We start from the raw sequence: 19,113 nt of genomic DNA, 5'->3' as shown, positions 1-19,113 counted from the left end.
GGAGAATTGGGGCCAAACACAATTTTGATAAAGCTCTTAATTAAAAAAGTAACTTTTTTGTAAGGAAGGAAATCAAATAGAAGTGACATTCAAAATAAGTTGTTAAAATGAACTTTTAGACAACTTTTGAGAACTAATTCTCGGCAGACCAGCCTTCGAATCTCATATGTGCCATTTTTTATTTTATTATTTATTTGCACAAATCTCACATGCTTGCGTTTCGTTTTATTGGATTTTTTTTTTATTTGAGTTGCTGGATACATATTTTTTGGTCTGAAGGATGAATTCATTGTGTTTTATTTTTTTGAAAGGGCATTGCGTTTTATTAAAAGCAATATTATCTTTTTTTTTTTGAAAGATTAAAAGCAATATTATCACTTTGTTTATTAATACATATGTTGCATTTTACTTACATATTTATCATGATCAAACAACATTGATAGACCTTTCAAAAAAAAAAAAACATTGATAGAATGACAGGGGTTGTCTAATTTTAAGGTGATTGAAAAGAAAAAAAAATCAGCAGGAATAGAAAAATAAATCACTCACTACTGATAAAATGAGTTGTTTAAAATAATTTTAACATTATAATTTTATGCATTTAGATTTATTTCTTTTTTTTTTTTGACAAGATTTAGATTTATTTCTGAATGTTAGTTTTTAGTACCAATTAAATATTAGTTGCTCTTAATAATTTATTACTTTTTAAAATATATTGCAATTAAGGCTACTAAAGAAATTCCTTTACGTAAAACTCAAAATTTAGCAAAGTTGAATATCCAGGAATCGCAATTAAGTTAAAAAAACAACAAATACCAAACAACTTCAACTTCAACTTTAAAGTTCAAATTTTCAACTTTATTCTCAAACACTACTAGAAATGTTGCAATTAGCCAGGGAATTATGCCAGGAGCAGGAAGCCCTGGTAAATTTGCCAGGAGCATGACCCTCGCATAAACCCTGGCTACATTTGCCAGGAGCAACTTGTCATAACCCCTGGGAAATTGAAAGGGCCCAGACATAATGATTCTTTTCTCTCATTTTTCTAGTGGTCACATGGACCACATAACCTTTCCCTTGTCTCTCTCTCTCTCTCTCGTCAGACTCCCCTTCCCCCTTCTAATTCATTTTTCATTTTTACTCTCTCTCTCTCTCCTCTATTGAAATAAGAACAAAGCCTCCTCCATTAAACCACCACCACCCTCATCTTTCCGGTGCTGTTTCGGCTGCCGTTTTCACCAATCGAACAAAGTAATACCATTTTCTTCATCTCCTTGACGAGAGCTTTCTATTGGTCCAATTAGTTTCACCAAAAGAGAAACTTTTCGCGTCACCCATTTTTCTCCCGCCGCCGTGCTGTCATCAACAGCCACCGCGCCGGAGTTGCAGCTTCATTGTTGTATTCTCTTTGTTCATGGTAAGCCACCTCTTCTTTAACATACTCACTTAATTCTTTAATTTATCTTTTTTGTTGATTGAAGGTCAAACTTTATTCTCCTTGTTTAAGTTGAGAAATCTTTTATTTTGATATAGATTGAACTACCTTGTTGTTAATTTCATCTTCATGCTCAATTTGTACACTTAAAAGCAAAAAGTCTGAATTTGTATTGAACCCTAATTTTCCTCCCTCTTTCAAATACGAATTTTTGCATTAAATTGTGTTGATATTGATCATAAATATTGTTTCAGTGGTTTTAATTATGTTTTTCTTGTAGAAAGTTCTAAGCCACATTTTCGAAAGAAAACTCTAAACTATTTCTCTGTTGAAGTGTGATTTTTGTAGTAGTGTTGACATAAATGTTATAATTGTTTAAATTCAGTTTGATTGCATTTTTAACCTTCCTGTGTATTCTGTTATGTGTTGTCTTCTTCCTCCTCCTTTCATGTAAGTTTCGGTGATCAAAATTGTTTGAATCTGTTCTATGCGTTATCATTTCTCATTTAGCGTAACGGATTTGATGCGGTGAAGTTCGATTTGATTCTGATTGGAGTTACGTTTTTTTGTTGATTTTTAGGTCTGAGTTCAGAGAAATGTTCAAGAAGGATAATCCTAGCAATAAATCTGTTATTGTGGTGTGTTTTGTTATCTAATGTTATTGTTCTTGAGTATTTTTGTGAAATTTGAACGTTGTTTGAGTTTTCTTATGTGATTTTCTGTGAATTTCAATTAGGTTTGGCAAAGCTAGTGGAAAATAATGGAAATCAATGCTTGATGCTGCGAGTAATTTGGGTCTGTTTCATTGGAATTTTTTTTATATAAATACTAAATCGTGTTTTTTGATTTTAATATCAATTTATGATTATGTGTTTAGATTTTGATAATTGGTAAGATTTAGAGTAAATTTAGGAAACAATATTGGATGCTTTCTAATTGCAGCAATATATCATCTTGTTCTTCATGTATATGAATTGTATTGAGTTGATACATGTTCTATGTACATTGTGATAATTATAGGACTCCTTGAACTGTGCAAATGACTTGTTCAATTATCAAGTTCTTTGGAAAACTGTTCTGAAGATATGAAGTTTGTTCGCGTTAATGATGATAAAACTGGTGCGGCATTTGACCTTGTTGTCCCAAAGGTATGACCAATTGTTACTGCTTGTGTGTGGATTGTTTACAATGTGGCACAACTTTGTACGTCATTCTTGAGTGTTGAAGTTTTGAAAAATCATTGCAGGTCGAAGCTATTGATACCGTGAAATCGTTTGCAGTTTCAATGCAGGTACTTGTTAATATCTGAAGTCTAGGAATGACATAGGAAACATTGAAAGCTATTTTGTCCAATACGTATAGATTACCCAATTTGTTGCTCTGTGCCAAATGTCAAGAATGCATGGTTTATCTTGTCAGGAAAGTTGGGCCAGATGATTTCAAAGAGCAGGACGCTGTTCAGGTGAGTATTTCTTCTAATTCTTTTTTGAATTGACTCAAATTATATAGTGTGATTTGTGATTTGTAATATATCTTAATGATTGCCAAATAATTATGCAATGATTTCTTATTGTGCTAATTTTTCTTGTAACATTTGAAGGTGGTGGAATCTCTAATATCACTTGATGGAAAATTGAGCAATACAGAATACTTGACAAAATGTATCATTTTAAAGGTATATTTTGAAATCAATGATAGGCCATTTACCATTATAACGCTAGTTGAAACTTAACATTGCTGACTGAATGAATATTGTGCAGGCTTTGGATCAAATCTGTCAATGCCCAAAAGTGAGTGTTGACAAATTTATAGATAAAATTATGCCAATGTTGATTGCATGCGCTCAGCCGCTTCTTGACTTAACAGGCGAGGAGACCAATGATGATAGGTTTGCCATTATATTTTAATGAAACTAAAAGAGATACAACTTTCATCATTGTGCAAGCTCTGACTCAAGTGCTGAAGACGGTATTTGGTTATCGTTCTTACTTCTTAATTTATCAGTTTATACATGTAGGAAACTGATTTCTTGCCAATGTGAAACACATGCAAGAAACTGATAGGGATTTGTCTACATTAATATTGAGGTTAATTGTTTCAGTACTATCAAGATTCAGGATTCTACACCACTGATTAATAATATTTGCAGTTCTAATTTTTTTTGAGTTTTACTTGAACTCAACATTAAATTTTCACCCCTTTCTCCACACTTTTCATGCTATACTTTTGATTGAAATTTTCACCTAATGGGTTAAAATTGATTCTTGGATGCACAAATGATTTTCTAAAACATAGCATTCTGTTGCACAAATCTCTCTCTAAAACATAGCATTTGGCCAACTGTTTAATTATTTTTCGAAAAAAAAATTAAAATGTTTTTTAAAATTATTTTAATTATTAAATTTTAATATTTTAATTTTTTAAACAAATAAAAAACATTTTTTTAAAAAAAATTCGTACACAATTTGCCAGGGGTTAACCCCTCGCAATGTCCCTGGTGATAAGTGCTAAAAAGTGTTAATTTCGTGTTATATTTTAAGCACTTTTTGTTACTTGTTTTGCAAGTTATTGAAGGAAAAGCCGAGAAATTAGCGTTAAATGCCTTATTACGCTTTATATATCTTACTCTATCCTTTTGTGCAGGAATTATCCTCAAGACACTGATCAAAGACCAAAAATCATGAAAAAGTGCAAATTAGCAAAAGCTGGTTTTGAAGAATTCGCTATTAGCGTATTCCACGCTATTAGCGAAATTGGGCCAGAGAGGTACGCCATTAGCGTACCTGGAGCGAAGCAGAATCTGGGTTTGAAGAAATACGCTATTAGCGTAAATTACGCTACTAGCGTAAAAGCTCCAGAAGACTACGCTATTAGCGTACCAAGGGTGAAGAACAGGGTCAAGGACCAACGTGGCACACTGCAATTGGCCAGAACATAGGCCGACCAACCACGCTAATAGCGTATATTTCGCTATTAGCGTAGGTGTAAAAAACTCAGCCCTTTAAAGTAGGAGTTTAGCCTCACTCAAGTGGCCCACTTGCTATTTATGTAAGATATTTATGTAAGATATTATTTAGATATTATGTTAGATATTATTTTAGTTATTTACTATTCCATTAGATATTATTTAGATATTATGTTAGATATTTTGGGCTTGATATATTATATAGACTAGTAGTTCATTAGGAGAAATTAGATAGTAACTTAGTTAGTTTTCCATAATTTTCCTCTTAGTTTTCATTGTAATATCTTAGAGAGAAAATAGGGTAGTTCTTCATAGAGTGAGAGTGATTTTGGAAGTTGGATCTTATTCCTTTGTTGAGACATCACTAGGAGAATGAATCCTTCCTTTTCAATCCATCCTTGCAAGGCTTCCATGATGATGTGTAGCTAAACACTCTTTGTTGGGATGAGAGGTACTTGATTCTTGCTAACATGTAATCTTTTGATCTTGCAAAATATGATTCTAGCAATTTATATTCAATATTGTTGTTATTCTTGTGTTAATGCTTTCAATGAGATTCAAGATGATTTGGACACAAACTCTTGAATCTAGAGCTAGAGTAGCAATATATCTTAGGTTATATCATTCTTGACAAGTTTGTTAATCTTGTGATAATCACCATAATCAAGAGTTAAATGCTTTCGGATACTTAATCAGGCTGGACACGGTCGATTAGGTTATTCGATCGACTTTGTTATCGTTTAAGGGATTTGGACACGAATGTTTAAACGATACCTTAGAATTAATTATATCGCTTTGGACACGAAGGATAGTTTAGAATTGATTGTGATAATGTTGTTTATAAAGCTAGAATTCGTATGGATCATTAGTTTACGTGTGACGCTTGGTTAAGGAACGCTACTCCTAACAAGTTTCAATCCTTATTAATCTCATCTTTTACTTTTTGCATTTAGTTAACATAGTTGTAAATTCAAACAAACAATCACCCTTTTTACTTAGAATGATATTTGATGTTGAAATATCCGTGATGTCGCACTAATCCCTGTGGAGACGATACAAATACTTATCTTGTTTTTGATGCAAAACTACTTCATCAAAATGGCGCCGTTGCCGGGGATTGGTGTTTAGATATCATAGATAGAACGATTGATTTATTGTTTTAAGTATTCGTACATATTTCGTAAATATTTTTCTTTACTTAATAGTTGTTACCACTAACCCCTCTTTGATAAACAAAGAAAAGTTTCTTGTTAGTTGTTTCCATTTCAGATCATCACCTAGACAAAATCATGGCTGATCATGGTTATAATAACTTCTACACTCCACCCGAGTATGAACCATATCAACAGCATCAGCAATATCCTTTTGAAGATGAACGAATGACCAATGTGGAAAATACTTTGAATATCTTCATGCAACAATCCATGATAAACATGCAAAATACCAACCAAAGATTGAGGAATTTATCAATTCAGTTGGAGATGATTCAAGCTAAAATCATGGATAATCAAGTCAACATTCAATCCACTCATGACGGAGAGATTGTTGGAGAAGGTGTTGTTGAACTTGAGGAAGATGCAATAGTAGAGGAATGTGGTCCACCACATGAAATCGAACTTCCTCAAGAAAGGTCATTTACTGAAGAGGACAAAACTGTTGATAGCGGAGAAGTGATAGAGGTGGTAGAGAGAAAGGAACAGTTACTTAGCAAGGAAGAAATATTTGAACAAAAGGGGAAGAAAGTGAGCAAGGCTGAAATTGACCGGGTCATTGATGAAATTTTCGCCTTGTTCAAATCAAAGTTAAGGAGGACATGGACTCCACATCATCTGTATCTTAAGTTCATGGAATTCCTCCCGAAAAGAAGGAATACAAAGGATGATGTATTGTCCGTCTCATTTTGGCCACCCTAACGAAAAAGGCGTCGAGCTAACGACGTTAAACAAGCGCTTGTTGGGAGGCAACCCAACTTGGTAAGTTCTCTTACTGTTAAAATAATGTGTTAGCACTTTTGGTTAATTTAGTACTTCATATTATTGTGGAAGTCTTTTGTATCACTCTTGCTTAATTTCAAATCTCAGATGATTGGTAATGATTCATAGTTGTGATCAAAAGCGCAAAGCCAAGGTACAAGTTTCCAGTTTTTCTAGGTTTTTACTCGAATATGGAATGGGTACTTTGTGTAAATTTCATGTCATTTAGTTCTTCGCAATAATGTGTTTGTTTGTGAACCACTTAGTACTAGCTAAAAGTGAGGAAACCTCAAAAGTTTGTACATATGCAAGGAGACCGGTATTCATTGTTTAACTCGGTTGTTTTATGTTAAATCCAATAATTGTTTTAAATTGTGTGAAGGCATGGAAGTGATCAAGGCATATGTTTGTTTATGAGTGAAACTTACTTGACCACAAATAGCCTACCTTGTGAGAAGAGTGAGTATTTGCTAACCCACTTGAGCCAAATGAATCGGAGTCCTCAATTATGAACTGTCAATTCATAAGCACAATGCTTGATGAATTTGCCCTTGAAGTTTTAAAAATCCAGTTCATTCTTGACACACTTTAGGACTCTGATATGTTTTTAATGGTTGAACCCTAAAATTTCATTGTTTAATTGTCCCTTTTGCCTTAGAGTAGAGGAACATTCAAATAGGGTATTTGTTGATTCAAGTTGGGGAGAGAAGGTAGATGTAAATCTTATGTCAAGTATAATGGTGTAATTTTATCTTTGATCAAGACAACATGTTGCTGTAAATACAAAAAGAAAAGAAAAACAATGTGTACATGAAAAGAAAAAGAAAAAGAGAAAAAGAAAGAAAAATCCAAAAAGAAAATAAGTTGTCAAGATCAAAGTGTATCTCATGTGAACACCAAGGGTTTGTAATGATTGGTAGAGAAGATTGTGAATTTTTATGGTTGATACAAGGAATGTTCCTAGTTGTTAGGCTTTTTGATTTCAATTGCCCCACATATGACATTTCTTTTGTAGCCAAGCCAAGTTATAACCCTCAAAGACCTTTTGATCCATGTTTTTATGCCTTTTGAAACGATATTTGGATGGACACATAACTTGATTGGAATGTTAACTTGATTGCCGGATGTGTGTTCATAACCCTCATTTTTATGTTTTCAATTGTTTATCTACTTTCAAAGAAGTGTGTTAGGTGTGGTTCATGAATAATTATATTATTGTCTTGAAATATTTGACATGAACTTTGTACTTAGGACTCATCTCATGTTGGTAGTAGAATTTTAGATTAGTTGGAAACTTAGACTTGCCCGTGCATTCACTTTTAAATCATTCGTCTGAGAAAGTTTTCAAAACCTTTTGTACTTGTGTCTTGTCATTTACTTGTTTGATCTTTTGTTTGAGGACAAACAAAGAGTTAAGTTGGGGAGAGTTTGATAAGTGCTAAAAAGTGTTAATTTCGTGTTATATTTTAAGCACTTTTTGTTACTTGTTTTGCAAGTTATTGAAGGAAAAGCCGAGAAATTAGCGTTAAATGCCTTATTACGCTTTATATATCTTACTCTATCCTTTTGTGCAGGAATTATCCTCAAGACACTGATCAAAGACCAAAAATCATGAAAAAGTGCAAATTAGCAAAAGCTGGTTTTGAAGAATTCGCTATTAGCGTATTCCACGCTATTAGCGAAATTGGGCCAGAGAGGTACGCCATTAGCGTACCTGGAGCGAAGCAGAATCTGGGTTTGAAGAAATACGCTATTAGCGTAAATTACGCTACTAGCGTAAAAGCTCCAGAAGACTACGCTATTAGCGTACCAAGGGTGAAGAACAGGGTCAAGGACCAACGTGGCACACTGCAATTGGCCAGAACATAGGCCGACCAACCACGCTAATAGCGTATATTTCGCTATTAGCGTAGGTGTAAAAAACTCAGCCCTTTAAAGTAGGAGTTTAGCCTCACTCAAGTGGCCCACTTGCTATTTATGTAAGATATTTATGTAAGATATTATTTAGATATTATGTTAGATATTATTTTAGTTATTTACTATTCCATTAGATATTATTTAGATATTATGTTAGATATTTTGGGCTTGATATATTATATAGACTAGTAGTTCATTAGGAGAAATTAGATAGTAACTTAGTTAGTTTTCCATAATTTTCCTCTTAGTTTTCATTGTAATATCTTAGAGAGAAAATAGGGTAGTTCTTCATAGAGTGAGAGTGATTTTGGAAGTTGGATCTTATTCCTTTGTTGAGACATCACTAGGAGAATGAATCCTTCCTTTTCAATCCATCCTTGCAAGGCTTCCATGATGATGTGTAGCTAAACACTCTTTGTTGGGATGAGAGGTACTTGATTCTTGCTAACATGTAATCTTTTGATCTTGCAAAATATGATTCTAGCAATTTATATTCAATATTGTTGTTATTCTTGTGTTAATGCTTTCAATGAGATTCAAGATGATTTGGACACAAACTCTTGAATCTAGAGCTAGAGTAGCAATATATCTTAGGTTATATCATTCTTGACAAGTTTGTTAATCTTGTGATAATCACCATAATCAAGAGTTAAATGCTTTCGGATACTTAATCAGGCTGGACACGGTCGATTAGGTTATTCGATCGACTTTGTTATCGTTTAAGGGATTTGGACACGAATGTTTAAACGATACCTTAGAATTAATTATATCGCTTTGGACACGAAGGATAGTTTAGAATTGATTGTGATAATGTTGTTTATAAAGCTAGAATTCGTATGGATCATTAGTTTACGTGTGACGCTTGGTTAAGGAACGCTACTCCTAACAAGTTTCAATCCTTATTAATCTCATCTTTTACTTTTTGCATTTAGTTAACATAGTTGTAAATTCAAACAAACAATCACCCTTTTTACTTAGAATGATATTTGATGTTGAAATATCCGTGATGTCGCACTAATCCCTGTGGAGACGATACAAATACTTATCTTGTTTTTGATGCAAAACTACTTCATCACCTGGCATGTTTTGAAGATGACTGATGTGATGTCTGCAAAAGCCTGCATTGACCAGAATGTGTCATAAAAGCCTGCAATCATGCAGACACAATTTGCCAGGGGTTGTGCCAGGGCCTATGCCAGGAGCGCATTTTGCCAGGAGCTAAACCCCTGGCAGGACAATTTGCGATGAGCAGATTTGCTGGTGATTCTGCTCCTGGCAAAACCCCTGGCAAACGTCAAATTGCCAAGGCTTTTAGCATTTTACCAGGGCTTCTGCCCCTGGCAAAATGCAACATTTCTTGTAGTGAAAGTAACTTTTAAACCTCAAAAAAGTAGGGCCAAACGCACTCTCAATATAATTATTTTTTATATAAGTATCACAATGTTACATGCATGAGTCTTTTACTTGTGTGCATTCTTGGTTTTTGTTTTGAAGAAACCAAATTAGCCTCCAAAATTAGCAACATGGAGAATTGAACGTCTAACCTTGAGAAGAACAAGTTCAAAGCTCAAACAAAATACCACAAAACTAACCTAAATAAGGCTAATTTACATTGTTTAATTTCGAAATAAAATTCCGTCACTTTAAAAAAAAGTTTAGACGCCCATCTCAATTGAACTTATTTCATATAAAAGATCAGATAACATCAAATAAAAAAAAACTAGCATTCTATTTTTTTAATGGCAAAAAAATTAACACTCAAAACTTTTGAACTAGAAAAAGCGAAGACTTTCATTGATCAAAACACCTGAAAAATTCATGAAACTTCTAATAATTATTTTCAACTCAATACGGGTATAGACAGGATGTGCCGTCACTTGCCGGAATGGGTTCTGAGGTAGTACGGCTATGTCCAGACCATTTCCAGACCTCCTACGATGATTGCGGATCTTGAGCCAGCGAATGTGGTTATGGCCTTCATTGAGTTTGTTTTCCATGTCCTTAGCCAACAAGAGAGGGGCGATCCGGTCCCGGAGAACGAGGTGTGGAAGCATTCAGAGGGGTACATGAAATGGTTCTACAATGTATCTCATCCTATTATGATCTCCCCTGCGGCGGTTCCTGACTACACAGCTCCTGTCCCTCCCCTACAAGGAGGTTATTGTTGAGCAGCAGTGGGTCAGACAGCCTCCCGACCCATTCCAGATCATCCGGAACATCAGAGCCATAATATACAGTGATGCGGGGGTTCCTGGTGTGTATTTGAATCCTACCGTTGCTGGCTTTATAGAGAGCATCTGGGCCGAGTATAACGTGCTGGAGGAGGTGCCAGCTTCGCGGAGGAGGAGTAAGAGTCATAGTCCACGCGAGGATTAGGGTCTTGTTCTAGAGTTTTTAAGACATTTGTATATTTTTAGATGTTTTTGTGACATTTTCTGGGAGATTTTGATGTAATATATTTACGCTCGCACGTTTGCGCATTTTTATGACATTTTGATTAGTTTATCGTTCTTTAATTTTGCGTAATTTTTGGTTTTATTATGCACTAGCGTCAAGAGGTCGTGCCCGTTTGTCCGCTTTCTCGACTGCGCTAAAGTATGTATATACTTGACTATGTCCAAAATTATAAGTCATTTTGAAAATAATTTTAATTGTCTCAAATTATTAGTTGCTTTACATTACCAATGAAATATTAATATTACTTTTTCTATTATACCCACTAGCGTCCAGACGGGCACGAGTCCAGACGGGCACTCTCGTGCCCGTCTGTCTGCTTTTTCAACTGCGCTAAAGGATGTATATAGTTGTCTATGTCCAAAATTATAAGTCGTTTTGAAAATAATTTTAATTGTTTCAAATTATTAGTCGCTTTACATTACCAATGAAATATTAATATTACTTTTTCTACTATACCCATAACTATTTATTACTCAATTTTCTTTCAATTATTTTATTTATCTTTCTCGTATCATTTGTTAAGGACAATTATGTTTAGCAACTCGTAATATTCATTTCTCATACAAAATTAATTACATATCTTAATATATATGAAATAGTCAAAACGACTTTTAATTTGGGATGGAGATATGTAATAAGTCATACACAAATATAATGAAAGTTTGCTATGACCCACCCAACCACTCGTATATGCATTTCATTTAATTTTCTTCAAGGAAAAGTATTTATATATGCATTTGAAATACATAGACGTGAGAATGTATTCTAAATGTGATTTATTGACTTATATCTCTTTCAATTTATACCTTCTAGGTTTGTATTCTTTAATTTTTTCCTGTATATCCGCTTTTTATATTGCGCTAAAGTATTCATATATTTAACTATGTTTATTTGTATAAATAATAATCATATCCTCCTGTAAATCCCTATAATAGTTACTTTTGACATTGTTCCCATAATACTTTATCATTCATATATCTTCATCCTATCATTTGTATAGTCCTTTATTTCTCATCATGTGTTTGTTTTCCCCTTCTTTTTTTTAAGAATGTTTGTTTTCATGTTATATGCATCTTATATTCAAATTTTCAATTACCTAATTCATCCTTTCTCAAATTTGCTCTCGCTCAAGAAAATTAAATAGTATTATGACACCATTCAATCTTGCTAAGTTTAGGTAAAAACAATTAATAAACTTCTATCTTAGTGTTTGGTGCAACTTTCTCCCTTCCATTATCTTGTGTAACTTTCACGAAAGTCTACGTTTAGACTGTCGGAGGAGGATGACCTCCATAGTCCTATATTTTCTAACCATTTTCCTTACTCACATGGCCATCTACCCACATTTTTTTTTATTACGTTAACACTTATACATGTGTAAAGCATAAACAAAGTTTCAGAGCAATTTTGGTTTTGATATGAATTATTTATTTCATAGTCACCTAGACGGACGCCCCTAGTCTCTTTCAAAAAAAAAAACAAAGAAACATACCTACCTACTCCTCTGTTGATATTGTTGATAGTATGACGTTGTACACATTCTGAAGTGCAATATTATGTGTAAGTCTAGTCATACAACAAATGTCATGCTAAAAACTTAGAACTTTTAATAAAAGAAGTATCAAAACACAAATTTGATTGATTCAATATGAACTTAATGATATTAAAATATTAGATTGATGAAAACCTACCAATATTGACAATCAAGTTTTCATGGTCTGAACCCCACTTTGCATCCCAAAATCAGTAAATGAAGTATGAAATGAAGGAATAGCCATCCATCCTCTTCAATTAACATCTTTCATTGTGTCTAAGAAAGAGAAAAAAATAAAAAAGAATATCAAAAGAGAGATAAACATAATTTGTAGAAGAAGGAACAGTTAGAGTGTGATTGAAAGAAGATGATCCAATTAAAGTAACCTCTTAAACTCCAAATGATTCCAATAGGTCACTGAAGAAAGATACGTAGTACCAACAAAAATGTAGGATGAGTGTTCTGGTTGGCTTCAATCAACCACGATGTATTAAGAGGCCTCGGGTAAAAGTCTAGAGCATAGTCACACAATTCGTGGTTCGTTCCGGTACGCGGTACGGGTATGGGTTCGCGGTACGCGACAGGAGAAGAATTCGGTACGTATAGGTGTATACAGCTTCGGTACGCTCCGGTTCGTAGTTGTAATAATACCTAAATAAATATAGTGAGCTATAAAAAAAGTATTTTTTTTTACCTAATTTCTTCTACCAAGTTTCTCACTCTCCACTCTTTGTTCATGTTCTTCTCACTCAGTCCTCAACTCATGGTGATTCATTTTATATTTACTGTGTAGTCTAAACCTTTTTTTCAACCAATCAGCGGTAACCATGCTTTGGTACGCTTGGTTCGCTGGTTTGTGCGTACCAATACGTCGAAGTACCCGAATTCGGTACTCACGTACCAATTCGCAATTCTCCCTTGATTACAAGAATTATGTGACTATGGTCTAGAGAGAGAGAGGCTCTCTCTTCTCTCTAGAAAATGCCCCCCCAAATCTTAGGGTTTGGTGGCCTCCCCCCACCTCCATGGTGGGTTTCTTCCCCCACCTCTTTGGTGGTATTTCCCTCCTCTTGTAGTAGGAGCATCCTCATTTCCCCTCATCTATCTCTTCATCCTTTTCTAGAATTTTTCTCACTCACCAATGATCTCCTTTCTCCACCACGAGGCCGCTAAGCCTTCCTTTCCGCCTATGCGACCACCACCCGAGCCACCACCACAAAACAATGAAAGGGTTGTCATGGTTGTCTCCCCCATCTCAAATCCGAAAACAGTGTTTCAAGCTCTCTCCCTCATGGCTGCTCCCCCACCTTCATGGTTGATACCCACCCGCCCTCCACCAAAACCACCATGGCTAGGATGCGACCTAGATCTCTTGCTTGCTGATGTTTCTCTGGTCCACTCTTTTAATGGTTTGTTTTGTGTTTTATTGTTAATTTTATTTTGTTTTAAGTATGTCTTCATGGTGTTTGAAGAAATGTCCCAAGGGAGCTTAACTTACTGGAACAGAATTTTGATTTCAAAACTACTTGCGGCACCCACCGATCTCAACATCCTCACCACCAAACAAATTGATTCTAGGCATGTGAATACTTTGGACAAATTCGAGACCATTAATAGTCGAACCGTGCTTGCAGAAGTCGAAGAAATGATCCGTAATTGGATAGATTTAAAGACTTTGGACTCTCTTTTCAACTTTGTCGTAGATCATATGTGGAAGAATTTGGCATGGTTGTTTGGATCTAAGGATGGGAAAGGATTTGCCTCTTTGTATTTGTATTTGTGTTCTGTGTATCAAATCTTGGTTGACTTAGTTTTCATGTTTAGCTTTAGTGTGTGGATGGGGTATGTCCCAACACATGTGTTTGTTAATGCAGCTGGTTATGTTGCTTCTTGTATCAATGATGGCTGTGTTCCAGCTTCTGTTTAATGAAAGTTGTTTCACTTCAAAAAAAAAAAATCAACCACGATGTATTGAAGGGAATGTAACCACAATGTATTGAAGTGAATGTAAATTACAAAAGTACATAGAGCACAATGATTTAATTAAATTATATTACAGAATTAGAGTATAAACATTAAATTAAATAAAAGACAAATAAATGAGAGAAGAATAAATTATCTCTCACGCACACAATTTTAGAGGGAAACATATAATAGGCCCTTTTCATTCTAAATTTCGTAATCGATAGTTCTCTAAACTTCTATCATCAAACACTTTTATCCCATGTCATTAAGGTGTAATCTCAATTTTTGAGACCCATGTGTAGAAGTTTCCTATTTCTCAAATTGGTCTATTCGAAAATAGAGTAAATTTCTTGTTGATATAAATTTAATTGAAATTGCAATTGTAGAGAAAATGCAAGTAATAAATGTCATGAGTTTGTTCTTTGATAATCACATGTACACAAAAATTAAATAAGATGGTAGCAGTTATAATAACATGTCTAACCAGTTACTCTAAATGACATGTTAATTATTAATGCGTTTCGAATAGACAAGTAGATAGTGAATAACTAATATTATTCTACCCGTCAATTTTGATATTATTTGATCAAACTAAATTACTTTCAATAACTAATTCAAATTGATAAATTAGCTTTGCAAAATAAAATAAGAAAAGAAGAGAGAAATAGTCATGGTAAAGTAGAACAGACATCAAAATTTAGTTTACAACAATTGAAACTAAATTACCATTTATAATTGAAAGTAAATTAGTTTATTTCTAATATTATTTCTCAAGTTCTCTGTTCTACTTTATCTATGAACTATAATAACAATTAGATAGTGAATGGTGCTATAGGAATAACAATCAAATTGTAAGGGTAAAATAGGAAAGAAAATAGGCTACACCAAAAGAAAAGTATTGCCTTTATTAATAGGTATATTAATAGGTATAGATATGTTAATTATTAGTGAATAAATGATTGTGAATGATTGAATGAATGATGAAAATGATGGAATGGATGTATGAATGAATGAAGGAGTGAAGAAAATTAGGGAAAATTGAGTTTTTGCTGTTTTGGTTTTTTGCACAGACACAGCGTGACTTAACTCATGATGGGGGCATTTTCGGAAGTGCAGTTGGGAGTGATCAAAACGTGATGGGAGAAGAGCATTTTTCTTCTATTAATTACCCAAAGTTATTACTATTCTCATAAAGTAACTATCCATACCCAAAAGTAATAAAATACCCTTAATATCTCTAAAAAAACAATTAACCAACAAATATAACACACCAAACAAATAAAATAGTTAAATAAATAAAATCCTAAAATCGGGTCGTTACAATTGTTGAAATCAATTTGAGTACTGGTTGAAGCTGCCGAAAAAGGTTTATGGATTTATACAGTATTCCCTTTTGCGGCTCTAATTGTGGCGGCCTTGCTCGCGGTGATGGTTGGGTGTCAATTGCCTGCAGTGGCTCGAATCATGATCTAGAGTGAGTCGTTTCCTTTTTCTTCCATGCATTAGTTTTTATTAATCACCTTTTGTTTATGGTTTTAGCTTTAATTACTTCTCCTATTACATGTTTCATTGAATGCCTCATTGGATTTCACTTTCAGCACTCATGTTCTTTTTGTATTATCCAGTCCGTCTGGACAAATTATATGACATTTGAGACATGATACATATTGTTTGGAATCAATTGAAGACATGATATTGCTAAGTTAATAATATGAGGATGGTTTTTTGTCTTGCAAATACTCATGTTCCAAAGATGTTATTTCAATTGTAACTTTGTCTCCTGCCCGTGATTTTGACTAAAAATATTTTTAATTCAATTTAGGTTGACTTAAATATGAGTTCCATTAGATCAATATCTAATGTTGTTTCATACATGTTTTCATGTATAAAGTATTTAAATCATATATAACTATATAAGAAAAGATCTGTATAAGAGCAAGCATAGACTTCTTGATTAATAAACAAAATTTCTCAATGAAAGCTTAATCTTTTTTTCATAACAAGTCTTTTCTTAATCATTTTACTCAAAAAATAATGTGTTGCTTAATCTTCTTTTCACTTTTCCATTTTTGTTAATTCTAAGAAATTCTAATTACAGTTCATATTTTTGGTCATATGATGTTAGCGAATTTGATATTTATAATAATTGATACCTTATTGTTTTTTTTTTTTTTTGACAGAGATACCTTATTGTTTATTATTATTTATAATAATTGATAACAGTAACGAATTTAATAAGTTTTCATGTTCAATTGACTAAAAGTTTGACTAAAAAAAGAGTAACAAATTTAATATTCAGGTGAAATAATGATTCAATTTGATTGTAGTAAAGTGGCATCAAAAATACTACTCGCTCCGTTTCAAAATACATGTCCAAGTCAACCACTTCACATATGCCAATGCACAATTTTGACCGTTAATATCTTTAATTATCTAAAGTAAAAAATTAGAAAAATTTAATATTTTGAAAATATTTGTCGAGACAAATCAAACAACATCTTACATGCTAATATTTGTATTTATACATTAGTTAAAAAGTATGGTCAAAGTAAGTCAAGTGAATAGTGCACATTGCAAAAATTGGACATGTATTTTGAAACGGATGGAGTATTTTTAAAGTTGATTTTCATAGCTGATATTCTTAGTGTGAAATGCTCAGCGATATAAACAATTGAATCATTATAACATTAATTGCGATTTGGCCTATAACAATGTATTTTAAAATTTCAAATAGATTTTTATATTACTAAAATAAAATTATTCTATTCTATGAAATTTTATAATTTCTTTTTAAATCGTTTTTAATTGTTAGACATCTATCAATGTAAGAGGGGGCTATTTGGCCTTGTTTAATTTTGTAATATATTTCCTTCCGTATAAAATAAAAGTTTAGACATCCGGTCTTGGTTGAACTTATTATTTCATATCGAAAATAAGATCCATTGACATCAAATATAAAATATATTTTTGATATTTGATGTTAACGGATCTTATCTACTATTTTGATTGTACTATCTTGAATTTATTGATGTTAACGGATCTTATCTTCTATTTTGATTATCCTATCTTGATTTTATCACTTCAATAAAGCTTTTTATTTTGTAAAAAAAAACATCTAATATAACATTCTATTTTTTTAATGGCGAAACAACTAACATCATAAAACAAATTAGAAGAAAAATTTGTTCAACATACGTATCATATGTAAATAAGGTTGTACCATAAACCAATTTTTGAACTAGAGAAAGCAAAGACTCTTATTAATCAAAATGCATGAAATTACACATACATTGATACTCGTAATGACTAAATATATTTCTCAACTAAATTATATGCATCTAAAAATTTCCATTGCCCTCAAAGGTCTGCCCAAATTGCCAATTTGAAGGAGCAACTGAATCTAACTCTAAAGTTTTTCCGTCACTTGTAGTAACTTGGAATGATAAGGTTTGTCCTACCAAATTCCTTCCAATATTCCAATTTTGCCCCCAATTGCGTGACATAGGAACCCATCCAGTATTAGACCCCTTGATACTAACACGAGAAACATCTCCAGCATTGGCAACATTGAACACCAAAACAAGCAAAAAATTAGGGTTTCCTTTGATTTCAAACCTAACACCCCCAGTTTTAATGCATGGAACACGTCGATATTTAACGGGGACAATACCTGCTTTTTCGTAAGCAATAGAGGTGAACATTTTATAACTCAAATCAAAGTGTTTTTGCGGAGGGTTGCACCAAATGTCAGTGGTCTTGCTGTAATCTGGAGGACAAAAATTTGTTGCGGTTATCGTGATAGGGCTTGCACCCTTTATGCACCATTGTGGGTCGTCGACACAAGTTATCTGAAAACATGCACCACAAGTAAATCCATTATTGAATAGAGCAGTGCTTAACGCCGTAGTTGCAAGCCCATACCCTTGTTTGAAGAGATCACCATAACCACAAGCTCCCTCTGCATAATATACCATATATAATTTATATAAAAAGTATAATGAAACAACCTCAACAAAAAAATATATCAAACAATTAAACAAGATTTTCCAAAAAAAAAGATTTTTTTTTATAATTGTGCATGAGATCAATGTTACCAACAAAAGTAGCAGCCATGCATGCTATTGTTCTCAATGTTTAGTTTAGATGAAATTTAGACAACCATGTATTTACTAATAAATATACTATGAATTTTTTTTTTAACAATTGATAGTATATTTAAATTTAAATATACTATTAAATTTTATCAACAACTTGTCTTAATTTAACAATTGATATTCAAAAAAAAAATTCACCACCCTATAACTTACGCATGGTTTCACCACCCGCTGCATCACCGTAGAAGGTTGCATGAGCATCGTACCAATTTGGGTCAATGCCAGCCATGCCCTTTACGAGGAGCATCATGAAAAAGGCCAAAGGAACCAAAGTGTTAGACATAGCCATGACTAAGATAAAAGACACGGAAAGGGATTTAATTTTATGCTGGAGTGGTGAACAATGGGTGGTATTTAAAGACGTGGTAGTGAACCATAAAGGAAATCAAAAGAAATATAAAAAGTCAACGAAATTATTTATAATTAAGTGAAAATTAAATGAAATATTGACATCTCTTAATGATTAATTTTGTGCTTCCACATTTGTTTGATACAATTTTGAATGACCTAACGGGTATAATTTTATAATAAAAAAAATAATTAACGTATTTCCTTTTGAAAAAATAAAAATAACGGATCTAACTAACCGGACCTTTGATTGTATTTGTTTAAATTAATACCATAATAAATTTTGAATGCATTAATTGTTTTCGTTTTGGTAGAAAGACTGTATTTATTTTTGAAGGGCGGTACAAAGGATGTATTGTGTGTTT

At 33.1% G+C, this 19,113-nt stretch overlaps 4 protein-coding genes across 9 annotated transcripts; 3 read left to right on the top strand and 1 right to left on the bottom strand.

Annotated features, from left to right (window-relative positions):
* The first annotated feature begins 866 nt into the window (after window positions 1–866).
* LOC146904346 (uncharacterized) lies at window positions 867–3,624 on the top strand. 6 transcript variants are annotated; one of them, XR_015019545.1, is made up of 9 exons: window positions 868–1,417; window positions 2,016–2,073; window positions 2,172–2,230; window positions 2,456–2,583; window positions 2,682–2,726; window positions 2,855–2,897; window positions 3,036–3,110; window positions 3,196–3,225; window positions 3,302–3,624. XR_015019545.1 is itself a non-coding variant. In XM_085727290.1 (7 exons), exons 5-7 carry the CDS (start codon window positions 2,838–2,840, stop codon window positions 3,340–3,342), a joined length of 282 nt encoding a protein of 93 aa, XP_085583416.1. In that variant the 5' UTR covers window positions 867–1,417; window positions 2,016–2,073; window positions 2,172–2,230; window positions 2,456–2,583; window positions 2,682–2,837; the 3' UTR covers window positions 3,343–3,624. The 6 variants fall into 6 exon arrangements, 2 of the variants coding, with proteins under 2 accessions (XP_085583416.1, XP_085583415.1); XM_085727290.1 differs by having other exon boundaries at window positions 867–1,417; window positions 2,682–2,897; window positions 3,196–3,624; XR_015019547.1 differs by lacking the exons at window positions 868–1,417; window positions 2,016–2,073; window positions 2,172–2,230 and having other exon boundaries at window positions 2,433–2,583; window positions 3,302–3,373.
* A 1,405-nt stretch (window positions 3,625–5,029) lies between these two features.
* Window positions 5,030–8,770, top strand: LOC146904345 (uncharacterized). The gene is made up of 2 exons (XM_085724688.1): window positions 5,030–6,373; window positions 7,948–8,770. Exons 1-2 carry the CDS (start codon window positions 6,279–6,281, stop codon window positions 8,240–8,242), a joined length of 390 nt encoding a protein of 129 aa, XP_085580814.1. The 5' UTR covers window positions 5,030–6,278; the 3' UTR covers window positions 8,243–8,770.
* Window positions 8,771–13,470: 4,700 nt separating this feature from the next.
* LOC146904344 (uncharacterized) lies at window positions 13,471–14,208 on the top strand. The gene has a single exon (XM_085728273.1). It carries the CDS (start codon window positions 13,471–13,473, stop codon window positions 14,206–14,208), a length of 738 nt encoding a protein of 245 aa, XP_085584399.1.
* Window positions 14,209–17,476: 3,268 nt separating this feature from the next.
* Window positions 17,477–18,707, bottom strand: LOC146904343 (expansin-A23-like). Its single transcript, XM_085724687.1, has 2 exons — window positions 18,554–18,707; window positions 17,477–18,204 (listed from the first exon to the last, which is right to left on the bottom strand). Exons 1-2 carry the CDS (start codon window positions 18,687–18,689, stop codon window positions 17,585–17,587), a joined length of 756 nt encoding a protein of 251 aa, XP_085580813.1. The 5' UTR covers window positions 18,690–18,707; the 3' UTR covers window positions 17,477–17,584.
* Between the last annotated feature and the right edge of the window lie 406 nt (window positions 18,708–19,113).

The sequence above is a fragment of the Medicago sativa genome, chromosome 7 (assembly GCF_051527215.1).
Source record: "Medicago sativa cultivar Bolivia chromosome 7, Bolivia_mono, whole genome shotgun sequence".
Classification (NCBI taxonomy): domain Eukaryota; kingdom Viridiplantae; phylum Streptophyta; class Magnoliopsida; order Fabales; family Fabaceae; genus Medicago; species Medicago sativa.
Note: the sequence above shows the minus strand (reverse complement) of the source record. Positions and strands in the feature narration are given on the sequence as shown.